Source organism: Rhinoderma darwinii, chromosome 2 (genome assembly GCF_050947455.1).
Source record: "Rhinoderma darwinii isolate aRhiDar2 chromosome 2, aRhiDar2.hap1, whole genome shotgun sequence".
Taxonomy (NCBI): Eukaryota; Metazoa; Chordata; class Amphibia; order Anura; family Rhinodermatidae; genus Rhinoderma; species Rhinoderma darwinii.
The window spans coordinates 180397369-180416410 of NC_134688.1; the positions used below are offsets into that span (position 1 = coordinate 180397369).

The 19042-nt window shown below is 40.3% G+C and overlaps 1 protein-coding gene across 4 annotated transcripts in view; it reads left to right on the top strand.

Annotated features, from left to right (window-relative positions):
- PPP2R3B (protein phosphatase 2 regulatory subunit B''beta) overlaps positions 1-10572 on the top strand; it is a 71315-nt gene extending 60743 nt beyond the window's left edge. For 3 of the 4 annotated variants that reach the window (XM_075852555.1, XM_075852554.1, XM_075852556.1), the window contains 8 exons: positions 455-541; positions 4367-4520; positions 5017-5065; positions 7935-8024; positions 8113-8288; positions 8373-8491; positions 9159-9265; positions 9627-10572. In XM_075852555.1, coding sequence (XP_075708670.1) covers positions 455-541; positions 4367-4520; positions 5017-5065; positions 7935-8024; positions 8113-8288; positions 8373-8491; positions 9159-9265; positions 9627-9768 — 924 coding nt within the window. In that variant the 3' untranslated portion in view covers positions 9769-10572. Of the gene's footprint in view, positions 1-454; positions 542-4366; positions 4521-5016; positions 5066-5800; positions 5863-7934; positions 8025-8112; positions 8289-8372; positions 8492-9158; positions 9266-9626 lie in introns of those variants that run through there. The other variant, XM_075852557.1, reaches the window with a different exon arrangement.
- Positions 10573-19042: the final 8470 nt, after the last annotated feature.

The window sequence follows — 19042 nt, forward strand, 5'->3', positions numbered from 1 at the left end:
AAAAGAGGTAGTGTGAACAGAGCCTTACTGGCCATAAGGAGTTTGTGTTTAGTATAAGGGCTCATTCACACTACTACAGAGCCGCTCAGCCTCCACACACTGCTGTACAGATATTCTCTTCTAGAAAAAATGCTTCTTGGGGAGAATACCTCTGCACATACGGAGTCAGAAATATCATGGCATGTTTCTTCAATCTGATTTGTATAAATTCCAACAGAAAGAAAAGCTCTGTATGAAACTGCAGGTGTAGGTGTCTCATACGCTTATTTGGAAGCCCTGTTACATCGCCGTACAAAATGAAGCTGTAATACGGCTTTGTGCATTAGCCCTAAGGCACAATCTCGCTCCTAATAAATATTTTATTTTCATAGGGTATTTAGTCTAATGTTAAATAGCGTAGAAATGGTTCTTTGCTGCAGATTTGATGATCTTTCTTTTAATTTTATCATTCTAGGTAGTTCAGAGGATATTCTACGTTGTAAACAGATCGTGGTCTGGTCGGATCACATGTGCAGAGCTCAGAAAAAGCAACTTCCTGCAGGTGAGTAGACTCGGGCTATGTACAAGTGATCACATTTGTGCTCAGATGTACAGCCCCAGTTTATATGGTGGTTAAAAGCAGTTGATCCTCAGTGTCCTTATACTATATATACATAATTATTTATCCCGAATATTTCTATTTGCACTTTCATGACGCCCTGGGGACAGTTCACATTGTAAATATTGACTTAGAATGCGGCTAACTATTTGCTCAGGTTTATTCTACGTAGTATGTTGTGTAGTTACACAAATTGCCATTGTTTAATATCAGACATTTGTCGATATGCATAAAAGCTGTGTAAACGGTCTGCAGATTCATTATATGTGCCTATTGCCTTAATTCTTTAATACACAGCATGCTTAACCCCTTAGTGACCATCCTATTTTAGGCCTTAATGAGCAAGCAATTTTTTATTTATTTTTTTCGTTTTTTTTTTTAGGCTTAAAGAGCTATAACTTTTATTTTTCCGTCAACTTAGCTGTATGAGGATTTTTTTATTTTATTTTTTATTGCGGGATTAGTTGTACTTTTTAATAGCACAATTTTGGGGTACATCTTAACTTTTTTTGGGGGGAATAGAAAAAAATACCTGAAATTCCGCCATTGTTCTATGCGTTTTAAATTCACGCCGTTCACTGTGCAGCGTAAATAACACGTTAACTTTATTCTATGGGTCGGTACGATTACAACAATGCCAAATATGTAGTTTTTTTTGTTTTTCGACTATTGCACAATAAAAACACTTTTGAACTAAAATGATTTGTTTTTGCATCGTCCCTTTCCAAGAGCTGTAATTTTTTTATTTTTCCATCAATGTAGTATAAGCTTGTTTTTTGTGGGACGAGACGTCATTTTGATTGGTACTGTTTTGGGCTACATGGGACTTGTTGATTAACTATTATGACTTATTTGGGGGGCAATGGGAAAAAAAATTGCAATTTTGCCATTGTTTTTTGCATGTTTTTTTTTTTCTTTTACGGTGTTCATCTTGTGGTTTAAATTACCTGTTAATTTAATTGTTTGTTTATTGTTTGGGTCATTACGGTCGCGGCGATACCATATATGTGAACTTTTATTTATTTTTTTACACTTTCATTAAATAAAAGCTTTTTATGGGAAAAAAAATGGTTTTATTTTTTACTGTCATTTTTATAAAAAAAAAATCACATTTATTATTTTATTAGTCCCACTAGGGCACTTTACTATGCGATCTTTAGATCGCTGCTATAATGCTTTGGTAGCAAAGCATTATTGCCTGTCAGTATAAAACTGACAGCAATCTATTAGGACGTGCCTCTGGCGCGTCCTAATAGGCATATACCCAGGGCAGACTCAGGGGCTTTTATCAAGCCTCCGGCTGCCATGACACTCCATCGGTGGCCCGTGATTGCATTTGCGGGCTGCAGATGGATGAGAGTGGAAGCTCCCTCCCTCTGTAAACAAGATAAATGCTGCGGTTTCTATTGACCGCAGGATTTAACTGGTTAAACGGCCGCAATCGAAGTAAACTTCGACCACGGTCGTTGTGGCAGGAGCCCGGCTGTCATCAGACAGCTGAGCACCGGCTCCAGCCTGCACGGGACAACCATGCAGGACATAGACTGGGCCACCGTGAAAAGCCGTATTGGTGGCCACTAAGGGGTGAAGAGGCTGTCTGTTTTGGACAATCCCTACTTGTTAGAAGGCTCTTGTGAAACAAGCTAATCACAAAGTATCACCCAGCCGGGACCCCCAGAGATTCGCAGTTACCTGTGGGGAAACCTGGCAGTAAGTGTTCAGTTTCGTTGTTTATTCCCAGTTGTGAATCGACGGGCTGGTTCCCGTTATACCTCCCTACTTCAAACAAATATATAGAGGAGGGATAGTGTATAAAATATAACCTTTAATTATTTACCCATATAAAGCTGTGGTTTCTGTGGTACTTACAGCAGAGCAAGTGTAATCCTGCGAGATCAATCTGTAAATGACAGGTTACAGGGAGATTATGCTTTGCTCTGCTGTAAGTACCAAACAAACGTTAACGAAGTGTCGGGATTGTGAATAGACACCACGTCCTGTCTGGAAGGGATGTCGATCACTGCACTTCAATAACGTAAATATGTCAGTATAAGACCGGGCATAGTGACACTGCATTGTTCGCTGACTAAATGAATGGGGAGAAGTGCATGACGCTGATTGGTCAGCGTCCTACACTCCTCTGTACAACGCCCACTTGGTCTAAAGTAAAAACCCGCCCATTTGGGCATTAAAGTAATTAGCATAAAGCTATAATCGATCCCAACGTGGTAAAAATAGATCGTTTTTCTAAATAAAAACCACTGCTGTTATCTACATTACCGCGCCCATCTCCTTATGTAGCAGATAGGGCACTTATAATATGGTGCCAGAGCCTCTTTAATGACCAGCCTATTTTGAACCTTAATGACAAAGCTATTTTTTGCGTTTTTCCATAGTCTCATTCCAAGAGCTCTAACTTTTTATTTTTATTTTTGCGTGAACATAGCTGTCTTGTTTTTTGCGGGACAAGTTTGTATTTTTTAATAGCACCATTTTGGGGTACATATAATTTATTGATTTACTTTTATTAACATTTTTTGGGGGGTAATGGGAAAAAAAATCCATAAATTTCAACACTCTTTTTTTGCATCTTAGATTTACGCCGTTTACTATTGTGGCGATACCAAATTTATATAGATTTTGTATGCTTTACTACTTCTACACAGTAAAAACACTTTTTTTTCAAAAATTATTTGTTTTGTGTTGCCATGTTTTTAAGAGCCATAATTGCTTTATGTTTACCCCGATGCAGCTGTATGAGGACTTGTTTTTTGCGGGACGACTTCTAGCTTTTATTGGTATCGTTGTGGAGTACATTCGACTTTTTGATCACCTATCACTTTTTTTTTTAAGGTAGGATGAACCGAAAACAGCAATTCTGGCATTGTTTTTTTTTTTGTTTTTTTACGGCATTCACCAGGCGTGTTAAATAACGTAATCGCTTCATAGGTGGGGTCGTTATGGATATGGCGATACCAAATGTGTAATATGTAAAAAACAAAAAAAATGAAACAAAGTGTTTTATTTTTTGTATATTTTTCTTTTATTTCAGGATTTGTATTTATTAACTTTATTAAACTTTTTGATAACTTTATTTTTAGTCCCACTAGGGGACTTCACTATGCGATTTGTGCGCCGCATCTAAGGGGTAAAACGGGCGAGATCGATGTTGAAACCGATCCCACCCGTTACTGCAGGTGTCCGTCTGCCTTTAGACTGCCCGACACCCGCTTTAGCCGGCACAAGACACCTGTGCCGGGCTTATGTCAGAGTGCTGTGAAAAGGCGTGTTGGTGGACGTTATGGGGTTAAGTTACAAAAGCTGTGACTAATTAGAATAGTCTTCCAAAAGCATTGGGCGGCATATATGGGCTCATATACATTATACAGTATACTATATGCAGTCCTATATTGCACAAGTGATTTAAATCTCAATGATGTTATGGGAAAGGAATTGTTGAAGACTGTTGGGAGTCCTATGTGGCTTGTCTTCTGCTGCTGAGTAATGAACTTTGTGTGGCCTGCCAGGTAGAATAAAGAAAGCGACAAGTGTCAGACCTATTTACTCAGAAGTGTTTCTTCGGTTTTCAAACCCATTCAAAGTTTGACCAATAGTATCACAGTAGTTCATGCTGTTGTAGTGAAGATATTGAAGAATAGGGACCTGATCCAATATTTTTACAGTATCCGCCAGTGGGTACAGTTTTCTGACTCTTGCACTAAAACACTCCCTAGCCTACATGTTATTTACTCCTTCCTCTCTTTTCAGCATGTGGCACTTCTGGAGGAGGAAGATATCAACCAGTCAACAGACTATTTTTCATATGAACACTTCTATGTCATTTACTGCAAGTTCTGGGAGCTTGACACTGACCACGACTTGTACATTGATGAGCAGGACCTATCCAAGCACAGCGACAACGGTACAATAATCCTTTCTGCCATTGTTCGCTTATGCCATCTCCAGCTCATTCATTCTATCCTTCCTGCCATCTGCTAGTGTTCCTTAACCTTATTTTATATATTATAAATCTTTTAGTCTCCCGACTTCTTCCTTCTAATTGGAGGAGGGTGGAACTGACTAAAAGGTGTTGTAACGAATTTAGTTGCCACTTATAAAAAGGTGTGGGAGTCTGTCATGCTGGACAAGCTGCTGTATCTGCTGACAGGAATATGGTTATGGAGTGGAACAGAACGGTATTTAGGTTTGTGGGAATTATTCAGTATAACTTGCAGTTTATTTATCATAATCCCTGTTCACCCTGGGCTTCTGATTCCAGTGGGTGGGCTTACTCAGATAAGGCTGTCAATCAGTGACTGCCTACAATAAATGACTGAGACCGCCCAATGAGGTTGTCACTTCCTATGTTACAAAGTAATGCTGCTGTAACAAAACGTTTTTTATTTTTCTACCCACAGCTATATCAAGCAGGATTATCGAAAGAATTTTCTCAGGAGCAGTAACACGGTATGTATATCAGTCATTTTCTTAATGCACATTTTTATATTTGTTTCCGTCGACATAGTGGTATTAGGATTTATTTTGTTTTTGTGGCGGGATGGTTTGTATTTTTTATTGGCACCATTTTGGGGTGAATATAATATAAACTTTTTTTAATTTTTTTCTTTCAGTACAAGTTGTCCATTTATTTTTAAACCATTAAAAATGTGATTTAAGTGAGAGGTAGTGAGGTGTATTGGCTCACCGGGCACTTTATTTTATTGTTAGCTGTCTCTGTTAAGTCACGTGATTCGCACGGACTCCCTGAATCCTACAGCGTCTACTATAGAGACCAAAAGTTAGTCTCTCCCTGAGGTCATCGAGGCTCGCATTGAAAGACTGACTTCCGCTGTAGGATTCCCAGACTTGGAGTGGGCATCATGTGACCAAATGGCAGCCCGGAACGGAGAGGCTAATGTGCCCAGTAAGGCAATACAGGTCCCGGAAAATGAAATTGATTTTAAATTTGATTTTAGGTAATGGATCACACAAAATTGTCCAAACTGTTATAGTGGAATGAAAAAAAAAATACCTTGTTTTAAAAATAAAGTTGCAGTGCATATGTATTCACCCCTTTGCTGTGAAACCCCTAGATAAGATCTGGTCAAACTAATTAACATTAGCAGTCACATAATTATTTGTATAGGGTCCCCCGTTGTACAATCAGTGTCACATGTCAGTATAAATCCACATGTTTCTAAGGGCCCCTGAGTCTACAACGCCACTAAGCAAGACACATGAAGACCAAGGAGCTCTCCAGACAGGTGAGAGACAAAGTAGTGGAGAAGTATAGATAATGGTTGGATTATTTAAAAAACAAACAAAAAAAAAAAACATTCCAAACTTTGAACAGAGCACCATTAAATCCATTATAACAAAATGGAAAAAAATATGGCAACTACAAACCTGACCAGAGAAGGCCACCCAGCAAAACTGATTAATGCCCTACTTGCGAAGTCTGAGATTCAACAAGGGCACCAGTGATCGCACTGAAGGAGCTCCAAAAATTCACAGCGGAAATGGCCGTATCTGTCCATAGGACCACTATAAACTGTACACTCCACAGAGTGTGGCTTTGAGGAAGAGTGGCCAGAAAAAAAATCCATTGCTCATAGAAAAACAGAAGAACACCCTTTTTGAGTTCACCAAACCGCATGTTGCAAACTCCCCAAACACATGGAAGAAGGTTCTCCGGTCAGATGCGACTAAAATATAACTTTTTGACTATCATGGGAACCGCTATGTGTGGTGCAAATCCAACACTTCCCATCACCCCAAGGACTCCATTCCCACAGGGAAGCATCGTGGTGGCAGCATCATGATGTGGAGATTATTTGTCTGCAAGGACTGAAACTGATCAGGGGATTGAAGGAAAGATAAATGGCAGTTTTCCAAACTGGTAGTAAATACCGGGCAAGTTTTGAGGGAAAACCTGAGATTGGAGACTGGGACAGAGGTTCACCTTCCAGCAGGACAATGACACCAAACATACGGCTAAAGCTACACTGGAGGGGTTTAAGGGGAAACGTTTAAATGTCTTGGAATGACCTAGTCAATTCCCAGAACTCCGTTCAATTGAGAATCTGACATGTCTGAAGACTGCTGTACACCGACACAAGCCATCTAACGTGAAGGAGTATGGGATTTTTGCCCATTCTTAAAGGCAAAACTGCTCAGTGTCTAGATGTGCAAAACTAAATCGAGACATTCCCCAAGAGACTTACATCTGTAATTGCAGGAAAAGGGGGCTCCACAAAGGATTGACTATCAGGGGGTGAGCACTTGCGTGCATAAAAGAAGCCCTCCAGCAGTTGGTTTTGTATTTTTAGTGCAGTATAGGCTGCTATTAAAGAATAATGTAGAGGCTCCTGTGTATACCTGTTTTAGCTAATGTGCTATTTATGGGCTGTCAGACGTTTTTGGTTCTTTCTTCAGCTCTTATATGGTTTCCCTAACGCAGTGTTTCCCATCATGCTTCTGGCTATGCCGAGGCAGAGCGGGTCTCATCACACTGCCCGTGGTCTGCTCCGATTCCTATCTAAGTGCAGCAACTGATAAGTTCTAGGTCACTGATCTAAGTCTCTGCAGTTATACGGCAGATGTGATAACACTCCGAAATCTATCACTAGCAGGAGGCAGGGAACCTCCTATGTAAAGACTGACAGCCTGTGAGAAGCACCATCTCCTAGAAATACACTATATCTGTGAGTGCTGTGTGCAGAGAGTCCAGACAGTGAGTCGGGGGGGGGGGGGGGGTTATAACTGCAGCTAGTCATTGTAGTGACTTGCCTATTATACCACTGCACTCCTGCTCCCTTACGTATGGCAGAAATAATCTCTACAGTAGCACTATGTGCATGGGCGGACATGCAGAGCAACAAGGTGGGTGAGAGGGGTCTCCGAGCTGCTATGAGGGATTTCATAGGTGATGTAATCCTGCAGTTCAACAGGAAGTCATCTACACAGAAAAAACTGACGACCTGTCTACACATGAGGACATGGTCTAGTCTGGTGGTCAGACTGAGATCACGACACAACTGCTTATAATGAAAGGGCTCAAAATGTATAGATGCAACCGAGCTGGGAGGAAACTGACACTGCTAGAATAATACTGGTGAGTTAGCATTATATGTGCAAAAACAGATTTGCCGGACTACTTCTTTTAAAAAGGTGCAAAATATTTTTTACTGTGACACGCAAATTAAGCAAAAAAAACAGATCTTTAAAGTGGTGGACTTGTTATGTATATGATATGGTACAACCCCACCTAAATGATACATTGCCTGATAAATCCTGGCTCCTTGGTTACTGATGACTTCTGCATTATGTCTCTTAGGGGTCGTAAAACGCCAAAAGAGGGGAAGATTAGCTATGCAGACTTTGTGTGGTTTCTCTTATCTGAAGAAGACAAGAAAACACAGACAAGGTGGGTCCAGTAGGATACCTGGGTTTCTTGCACTCAGGTGGTGATTCTTCTTGGAGTTATTGATTTTGTGGTCTTTGTGATCCCTCAGTATTGAGTACTGGTTTCGCTGTATGGATCTTGATGGAGATGGAGTCTTATCAATGTATGAGCTGGAGTACTTCTATGAGGAACAATGCCAGAAGATGGAGAGCATGGCCATTGAGCCCTTACCATTTGAAGACTGTCTATGTCAGATGTTGGATCTTGTCAAACCTCAGTGTGATGGTATGTGTCAAGTTAATAGTAAACAGTGAAATTCGGTTTTTCTTTTTCATGACTACTTTTATTCATTTATGGTGTTCTCCAAAGGTAAAATTACACTTCATGACTTGAAGAAATGCAAACAAGCGAATGTATTTTTTGACACTTTACTAAATCTTGACAAATATTTGGACCATGAACAAAAGGATCCATTCTCTGTATTGCGGGTAAGTGATACAGTCTGTATCTGTTCTTGGGGGGGATTGTACATTTTGTAGATGTTTATTTCAGGCCAATAGTTTAAATTTTAAAGCATTGAACTTAGAAATTGATTTATTTCACAATTAAAAATGTAGGGCTAAGCTAGCCAAAATAAATTTTAGTACAGGCCCTGGGTAGGAGAGGCAAAACAAATAGGGGTATGACCGAGGACTGATATCCCTACTGCTGAGATTGATTCTCGCTGAGAATAATGAAATATTTGAGAGAATCTCCCTATCTAGAAGGATCGTCACACATACACTTTGATTTTGGCTTAAAAAATGCATGCAAAATTTGCACTTTGTGAACAAGGCCTAAGTTGGATCCAGGGGAGAGAACCTATATATAAGACATATATTCTGTTTAGGTTCTGTTCCTAGTTTAGCCATAAAAAAAATAAAAATACTGGCAAAATCTGCATTAAATATGCACTGTGTGAACAAGGCCCTATCGTGTAACAAAAAATGAACTTGATGTGTTCTTGCACTGCACCGCATATAAGCATTGGGTCATCAGAGGTGTGATTAACAAAGTACAGCACTAATGCTCGGCCGTCATCTATATTTGCTATAGAGATGTTCGATTTCGGTATGTTTTATAATTTAGTCACTACTGATTGTCGCTCTCCTGTAGGTTGGGGAAAATGAAGGACAAGAACTTTCCGACTGGGAAAAATATGCTGCAGAAGAATATGCCATCTTAGTAGCTGAAGAGGCTGCCACAGAACAGTGGAATGATGGGTAGGAAGAAAAACAATGTTCATGGATGGTGGACAATATAGTATTGTTTGGTATCATCAATCCCATTCATTATGGCAACAGCTATTTACTTTAGTCATGCATGTGCCATTAATACAGTAACGCTACTCTAACATTGAGCGAGAACGCCAACAAATCTAGAATTCCTTCTGCCAGGATCACAAGCCTTTTCTTTTTTGCATTAAGTTTTAAGCAGTAATTAATGGTTCTGTAATTGATAAATGTTTCTTTAGACCTTTGAAACAAAACTTCAGAACGAAGACCATGTTCTATTGATAAAGTATTCTGGGCTGTGCTTTCCGAGTTGTGTTGGGCCGATTTTATCACTATTTTTCTATGTCAGGTATGATGCAGAATTAAATGCTGTGGAGACGGATATAGTGAATGAAAAGAACTTTTCCATGGATAAAAGACCTATTTTGGATATGGCTTCAGAAGAGTCGCAACTAGATGTGGAGTATGACTATGAAGATGACTTTGAATAAACTGAATAGTAAAGGAGAATCCAGCAGCTGGTCTGCCATGTGGATTTGCTGTGGACAGCACTTTATATATGTAATATAGAATAACTGCAACAATCAAGTGACTTGAAAAGCAATGATTTTTATTTATTGCTAATACAATATTTATTTATATTTATCACATTTATTTTGCTGTGCGATGTTCAGAGTCCTGCATTTCAATAATGTGAACGCATTCATATTTACATTGTGAAACACCCATCTATGTTAATAAGTTATAGACTGGCAACAAGTATACTAACTAATACTAAAGGTATGTTCTAAAGGACATTTCTGGAAAGCAATAGCGGTTCTATGGATTTAAGAGAACACCCGCGCCCCTCATATCACCAGTGTTTATGGTTTTCCAGTGACCTGTGAGGACTCTTGATCTTGGTAATCCTGTCTGCCCTTTGGATAGAAGTGTCCTTTTTTTTTTTTTTTTTGTGTGTGTGTGTTTTGTCCTAGTCGTGCCAGAGTATGCTGAGCTGTTTGCTTAGGCAGCATATACTATAAAACCCATTTGCTTTGGTGTCGTTCTTGTCACATTCCATTTTGTAACAGGACCCATCAATAAAATACTTTTTGTTAAGTCTCCATAAAAAAACAAAACTATTTGATAGTGCCTTTAAATGTACATATGTAAATTCAGGCATTGTTTTTCATTATTTTATTATAATATTACATTGGAAAAAAACTACATATGTAAATTGTTGCTGTGTAGAAAAGTTTAAAGACTTTATGAATTTATATAATGTATTTTCAAATAAACTATATTTTGCACATAAAGTTGTAAAGCCTTAATTTATGTCTAGACTCCTAAAAGTAGTAAAGGCAAATGTAATTATTTTACGCTGGCACAAAGTTGCTTGACCTTGGCAAGTTCTCCTTTTTCTTGATGATCAGCTAGGCTACTGGAACTTATATTTATCTATTTTCTTTATTCACAATAGGCTTGTGAATTTATTAACAATAACTTCTAGCGAATATTTACAAAGATTAATCTGCAGGAGCACGTATCTATTCTGGATTCGCACAGAGTGGAAATGCTGCAGATTTTACACGTGGAACAAATGAGCAAATCTCATCCACATGCTGCTGAACATTTTCCTGACGGTAATTTAGGGCGTGCAGCAGACTTTCAAAACCGCTGCATATTCATTCTGTTTTGGATGTTCACTGCGGATCTTGGCCATTTCAATGTAGAAGGGATGAAATCGGCAGCAAAATTCGCACATAAAACGTGTACAAGAAAATCCGTCATTTCCATGCCGTGTGAATCCAGGCTAAAGCTATATGCACATGTTGCAGAATTTAATGCGGAAAATCTGTGTCAAAATCTGCATTTTAATATTGCATTTTTAGGTGCAGATTTTATATTTTGATGCAGAAACTGGTGCAAATTTTATGCTGCGAATTTTGGAGCATTTTCTTTTAATGAACTTGGCAGATGCGTTTGTCTCAGAAATGCAAGCTAAATTGACATGTTGCGGGTCGATTTACGTGTGGAAAAATTCTGAAACGTGTAGATTACTTGAAATCTCATTTACTTTAATGTATTACGCTGTGCATTTGCATGTGGCCCAAATGTGCTCAAAGCAGGCAAAGTTTTTGACACTTCTACCAGAAATATGCTATATGGACAAAAGTATTGGGACACCCACACATTAACCAGTTCAGGACCGGGCTATTTTGCGCCTTCAGGACCAGACACCGTTTAGCCCTTTTTAGCACGTGTTAGTTAAATGGCTATAACTTTTTTTATTTGTTGGGCTAACTATGTGATTTTAGCGACGTTTTTTTCCGTAGACAATGCAGGTTTCTTTTTTTTTTTTAGCGTTTTTATACACACCATTTTTGCTATTTTAGAATTTTTATTCATAAAGTTTGAAAATAATCATAAAAAAATAAGCTTTTTTACGTTTCAGCTATTTTTTTTTGGGTAACATAGTTTTACCCTAAAATAGACCTTTTATTTGTGATCACCATTGTCTACCGTAAATTTTAATATATTACATGTCTATATTAGGGTAATTGGGTCAGCGCTAGCGTTACAAAAATGATTGGCGGGGGGGGGGACGTTATTTTTTTGGGGTGGGTATTTTATGTGTATTTATTATTAAAAAAATTTTTTGCACTTTACTTTACTAGTTTTTATTACTATAGTCTGTTCCTCAAAGGTCAAAAAAGAAGATTTTCATGATTGTCACTAATAGGGCTGTGCTGGGTCTAGTAAGACCTAGCAGCAGTCTGTCAGTAACGGCACCCGGCGATCATGTGACCTGTCACATGAACATCGGGAGGAATAGAGACAGCGGCGCGGTCGCTGCCTCTATTCATATACACAGCGTTCATTGAGCGCTGTGTAAAAGAGATCGGAGAAGACAGAAGCAGCGAAAGCTGCTTCTATCTTCTCCTCAAGGTCCCTGGCAGTCACTGACAGCCGGAGACCCGAAATTCAGCTGCCCGATCGCGTGGGCAGCAAGTTAAAACCCGAGCCGTAAAAAGTCTATGGCTCGGGTTTTAAAGGAACAGTGTCATCACAAATTTTTTTTTAATATGTTAAAGATGTTAGTGCTTTATTAAAAAGGTTTGGATTCATTTGTGTGTTTGTGTGTTACTTTTTCTTATTTTTACACTTTTTCTTCCCTATGGGGGCTGCCATTTTTTTGTCCATTTCTGTATGTGTCGATTAACGACACATACAGACATGGAATACGGCAGCCACAGTCCCATAGGGACTGCGAACGGGTCCCGTCCCATCCACTTCTGTGTACGCCGTCTGTGTGGGAACTGCGCATGCGCCGCTCCCACACAGTCCAATTTGAAATGCGCGCCATCTGGCGCCATTTTCCTGTGGACCGGAAGTCGCGGCCGGACAGTAAGATTACTACTTCCGGTCGCGGCTTCCGGACTTGTGCACTTGGACCAGCGGCAGCAGACGGAGCGGACGGGCCGGAGGGAGCCGCGGCGGCAGGAGCAGGTAAGAGATTTCTATGTATGTTCGTGTTTGTGTGTGTTTACTACTGTATGTAAACCTACTACACTGTGTGTTAGCTCAAAAAATGGCGACACACAGTGTAGGAGGTTAGACCGTTCAATCCCCTCGTTTATCCCGGCACTAGCCAGGATAAAGGAGGGGGGGATTCTCAGAGCTCACTAGAGCGAGTGCTTTTTTCCCAATTTTGCAGCAAAAAGCAATGTGGTTGCTTTACCACATGCAATGCTGCAATTTTGGGAATAGCTCCATCTAGTGACCAGCAATGGGAAATATTATAAATTAGAATCTAATTGATAATATTTCCTGACTCGTGAAAAAAATAAAAAAAATTTGAACAATGTTTAATCACCTACACACTAAATGTTTAATAAAAAAAAAAAAAACATGTTTTGCTGGCAACACATTCCCTTTAAGGACCCTGACCGCTGGCCGTAAAAACACAGCCAGTGGTCGGGAACCAATTAAACCTACAGGAACTTTTATGACATTCCATTCTAAATATATAGGCATTAATATGGGGTTGGTCCACCCTTTGCAGCAAAACAGCTTCCACACTTCTGTGAAGGCATTGTACAAGATGTGGGAGTGTGTCTGGGAATTTTTGCCCATTTTATCAAGAAGAGAATTTGTGGGGTCAGACACTGATATTGGATGTGAGGGCCTGGCTCGTAATCTTTGTTCTAGTTTATCCCAAAGGTGTTTGATCAGGTTAATGACCGGGTTCTGTGTGGGCCAATCAAGTTCTTTCACACCAAAATCACCCAATTATGCCTTTATGGACCTTGCTTTGTGCACTGGGGCAGTCATGCTGGAACAGAAAAGGGCCTTCTCCGAACTGTTCCCACACAGTTGGAAGCATACAATTGTCCAAAATGTCATGGTATGCTGAAGCATTAAAGAGGCTCTGTCACCAGATTCTCAAATCCCTATCTCCTATTGCATGTGATCGGCGCTGCAATGTAGATAACAGTAAAGTTTTTTGTTTTTTTTAAAAAACGTTCATTTTTGGCCAAGCTATGAGCTATTTTACATATATATATATATATATATATATATATATATATATATATATATATATATAAAGCTTTGAAATGGACAATCAGTGACCAGTTAACGTTAATCAAGTGTCCTGATAATGAATACACATGAAATCCAGCCTGGACGTCATGTGCATTCAGAATCCTGACACTTCTGACTCTTTTCTTTGAGATTTCCAGCAAGGGAATCGAAATCTCGTTTACCTCCGTAATCTCGCGAGATTACGCGTGGCTTGCTGGAATCTCACAGAAAAGATTCAGAAGTGTCAGGATTCTGAATAAACATAACGTCCAGGCTGCATTTCATGTGTATTCATTATCAGGACACTTGATTAACGTTAATCTCTGTATGTGGCTGCACATCGCTGCTGTGTAATTGAATGGAGAGGAGTGTATGACGCTGACTGGTCACTGATTGGTCAGCGTCATACACGTGTAAACAAGCCCAGTTAAAAACACAATACGCACCCAGTTGGACATAACGAAAAAAAAACGCCCAATTGTCCATTTCAAAGCTCATTTGCATATATATATATATATATATATATATATATATATATATATATATATGCTCATAACTTGGCCAAAAATGAACGTTTTTAAAAAAAACAAAACGTTACTGTTCTCTACATTGCAGCGCCGATCACATGCAATAAGAGATAGGGATTTGAGAATCTGGTGACCGAGCCTCTTTAAGCTTCCCCTCACTGGAACTAAGGGGCCTAGGCCAACCCCTGAAATACAACCCCACAACATTACCCATCCTACACCAAAATTTACAGTTGGCATAATGAAGTCAGACAGATAATGTTCTCCTGGCATTTGCCAAACCCAGACTCGTCTATCAGGCTGCCAGATAGAGAAGCGTGATTAGTCACTGCACAGAACACGTTTACACTGCTCCAGTCGCGTTGCGGCGTGCTTTACACCACTCCATCTGACGCTTAACATTATGCTTGGTGATGTAAGGCTTGCTTGCAGTTGCTAGACTGTGGAAACTCGTGCCATTAACTCCTGGCGAACAGTTTTTGTGCGGATGTTAATGCCAGAAGAGGTTTGGAATTGCAGCTATGGAGACAGAGCGTTGGCGACTTTTATGCACTAGGCACCTCGGCATCCCCGCTGTAATTTTATGTGGTCTGCCACTTCGTGGCTGAGTTGCTGTGGTTCCGAAGTGCTTCCACTTTGCAATAATACCACTCAGAGTTGATTTGTGAAATGTCTTCCCTCCTAGATATTCCACAAACTAACTTGTTGCAACAGTAGCACCCTATTACAGTACCTTCGCTTGAATTTTGTGAAATCTTTACAAACATTTGTGAAAAAATTAGTTCTAAGGGTATGTTCACACTGCTTATTTTCGGCCATTTTTTGGGGCCGTAAACTACCGAAAAACTGCTTAAAAATCGGAAGCAGAACACCTCCAAGAATTTCTGGCCATTGATTTATTTCAATGGGAAAAACGGCGTTCTGTTGAGACGGGGCTGTTATTTTTTACGCGGCCATTTTGAAAAACGGGCGCGTAAAAAATGCCCGCAAAGAAAGTGCATGTCACTTGAGCCGTTTTTCATTGACTAGAAAAACGCGAGTTGAATTAAAAAAACGTCTGTAAATCAGGAGCCGGTTTCCCTTGAAAACTGCTCCGTATTTTCAGACTTTTTTTTTTTTTGCGAAGTATGTGAACATACCCTAAAGGCGACTGCATAGCTACATGCTGGGTTTTATACACCCGTGGCAATGGGACTAAACATGACACCTGAATTCAATGATTAAAAGGTGTCCCAAAACTTTTGTCCATATAGTGTAAGGCCTCATGCACACTAACGTGTTTTTGCAACCGCAACAGTACGGATGAATTGCGGACACATTTGTTTCTATGGGCCCATACACACCACTGTGGTTTACACGGACCATGTGGGGGCCGCAATTGTAGACCAAACAACTGAGGGCAAGTCAGCTTACGGTCTGCAATTGCGGTCCACCACCATTGAACTGAATGCACATCTTTTGTGTGCATTGTCCATGATTGCGGAGGGCCCGTGGATGACAATGCTATGGCCTTGTGCATGAGACCGAAGTCTAATGCCTGCTGCATGGGGGGGGGGGGGGAAGAGAGAAACTGGTTCATCGTTTTGTACTGTGATCCAGTATAAATTTCCCACTGTTTGAATCATAAGGCCAAATGCACACGATGCTGATTTGCCGTGGGGATTTTCCTGCTGCAAATCCGCAGTATAGTATCAGCAATTTCAAGTAATCTCAACTAGACTCTTTTTTTTTTTTTTCTTTTTTGGGGTTTATTTTCTGCACCTAAATTGCCCTATGGTGCGTATTTTGAAATCCGCAGCATGTCAATTTTATCTTTTGTGTTTCCACCTGCGAATTGTATCTGACTAGTTTATAAAAAATAAAAAACGCGCCTATTTCCGCATCAAAATGTAAAAACACTATAATGCGGATTTTCTGCACCAATGCACACGATGCATATTACGAGCAGCAAATCCACAGCGAAAGGCCCCATGCACAGGTCCGTATTTTTATTTTAGTTTTACTGTCCCGAAAAAAGGATCCGTATGCATTGGTTAATCATCCGCATATACTGGGCTTTGCCCGCAAATACAAATACGGTCAGTAGTGTATCTGTAGTGTGTCCGTATTTACTGGTCCGTAAAATTAAGAAAATAACAAATGTGGAACATCTGCAAACCCCATGGGACACATTTGCTTTGCGCCACTTTCTTTGACATTTCTGCTGTGTGATGGGTATGTTCAATTCCTCGGCTGATCTAGCTTTGGTTTATTATTCTTGTATAATTTAAATTACTTTAAAAACTGTAGTTCTGTGGTGCGTTATTCGTGTATCCATACATCCTACTTCCGCCTCACATAGCCCTAATCCACAACACACACGCTTCAAAAAAAACAATTACATTTATATTAACTTTATTCAGAAACAAAAACAAAAAAGTTTGACTAAACTACAAATTCAAAGTATCTTTAACAAAACAAGAACAAAGTTGAAGAAAATAATCACAATTCCAAAAAGTCCTGTGGCATAGAACAATCAACATTTGTGGATGCATGTCCCCTGTCCCCCCTTGTTTTTGACTGGAGTGTTGGTATGGGCACTAGGGAAGATCTGGCTGGGTGGCTGATGCATGGCCCTATCCTGTGAGTACAGGGGCTGGGAATGGCCATAGTATCCCCTGTACTGTGGTGACCGCCCTGGTGGTTTTGGTAGGTGAGAAGGTGGTTGAACACACTTCCTGCTCCGATGGAGCACTATGGCATTAGAGTTCCACCGGAGCAGGATTTGAGGAATACACCACGACCCCAAGTATTGCCATCTCACACCTGATGAGACTGCCACGGGGAACATGCCTTAGATGCGTGGAAAGTGTTTTTGAAAACATCTTCCACCGTTTCTTCATTCCTGCATGATAGGTGGGCCCGCACTTGGGCATCAATCTGGGCCCTTGTGTCCTCCTGCCTTCTTTTGCGGCCACTCGATGTGGCCGGCTGAGTGAATCTGTCTGTGTCATCTTGGCCTTCTTCCTCCACAACAATAGGCTGCGATGTTGAGGCAGATGCAGTCTCCAATATTAGTTTCCCAGACTCCTCATCTTGAAGACTCGCGTGTTCTACAAAACAGTAAATTTGTTAAGAAACCCCTATTGAATTTGTTAACCGTGAAATGACTTCTCATGCAATATACATAGCAGCAAGCAATTGCGTAATACCGGTGGGACACAGTATCCCTCCATTTATTTGTGGAACATAGCATAGTCCTATGTCACCAAATGCACCTTTTTCCTACACACCTAGCCACATACAATTGTGTTTATCAAATGGGACATATTTTACTGATCAATGCTTTGAAAAGGAGGTAAGCTAACATAGATATTTACTTCTGGCCCAGGCTCCATTACATCTTTCAGAAAGAGAAGTTACTCTGTATACATATATATACGGTCTTTTCTTTGAAGCCCCATCTCCACTCCTGCCCTTGGAAGTTAGTTTCCTCCTAAACTGGTCAGGGCACGTATTTCAGCGTTACTTGGCTTCACTGACTGAGGTAAAAAAAATAAATATTAAAAATCTTTTGTAAGCATCCCAAATATATTATAGGAGGGGTGGGCAACTTACCATACTTTTTCTCCTCTGCTTTTCTGAGGCAATTTCCCACGCATCTTCTTTAATAGCTGTCAATAGTTTCCTCCTTGCCAGCTCCTTCAACAAACTGTCCTTGTAAGTCCTCTTCTTTTAGCCCATATGACTGGGTGGTCTTGGATGTTCATAATTAAGTTCTCCACTTGATCTTTGGTGAGAGACCTCTTTACTGGTGGTGTGTGGTACGCTCTCATCTGGCTTTGGCCTGCACCTAGGGGAAATCCCCTGGCGTCGCCTAGCAACGCGTCCGTAAATACGGACGGCGACGGGTGCACAGCAGTAGCCGTCCATAAATATGTAGGCGACCATATACTATGGGTAGTCAGTTGCGTAATTACAGACAAGAATAGGACATGTTCTATATTTTATGGAACGGACAACCATCCGTAAAAAAACAAAGGTGTCTGTAGCCCATAGAAATGAATGGGTCCATAATTACGGATGAAATCTACGGACGTGTGCATGGGGCATACAGTACCAGCAAAGTAATTGATATTTCAGGAAATCTCATGTACACGCTGCAGTTTTTTACGGCATGTAAATTGACCTGTGGTGCGTATTTTACAATCCGCAGCATGTCCATTCATCTTGCGTTTGTATCTGACTAGTTCTATGAAAAAACTCACCAAAACCCTGAGCATGGATACGCACCAATTTACACATCAAAATGTAAAAACCGCACCGAAAAAGGTTTTGATGCGTATTTTCCGCAGCAAAATAGGCAACATGTGCATGTAACTTTAGGATTGTGTTATGTTTAAAGGTTTAATTTCAGTTGTTAGAGGTTTTCCCATGAGACATTTATGACACATCCACATGATGTCAGATAGATGCGAGTCCCACCCCTGGGACCCGCACCTACCTTCAGAACGGGGCCCCCTTAATCCCGTTCTACCTTTTGCGGTCTCCCGACCACTTCCTGGTTATATGGTCGGGAGTTAAGAAAACTGCGTATCTCGCTGAGCTACGCGGTCTCTGTAAGGGTATGTTCACACACAGTGGTTTCAGATGTAATTCGGGTGTTTTACACCTTGAATTACGCCTGAAAAAA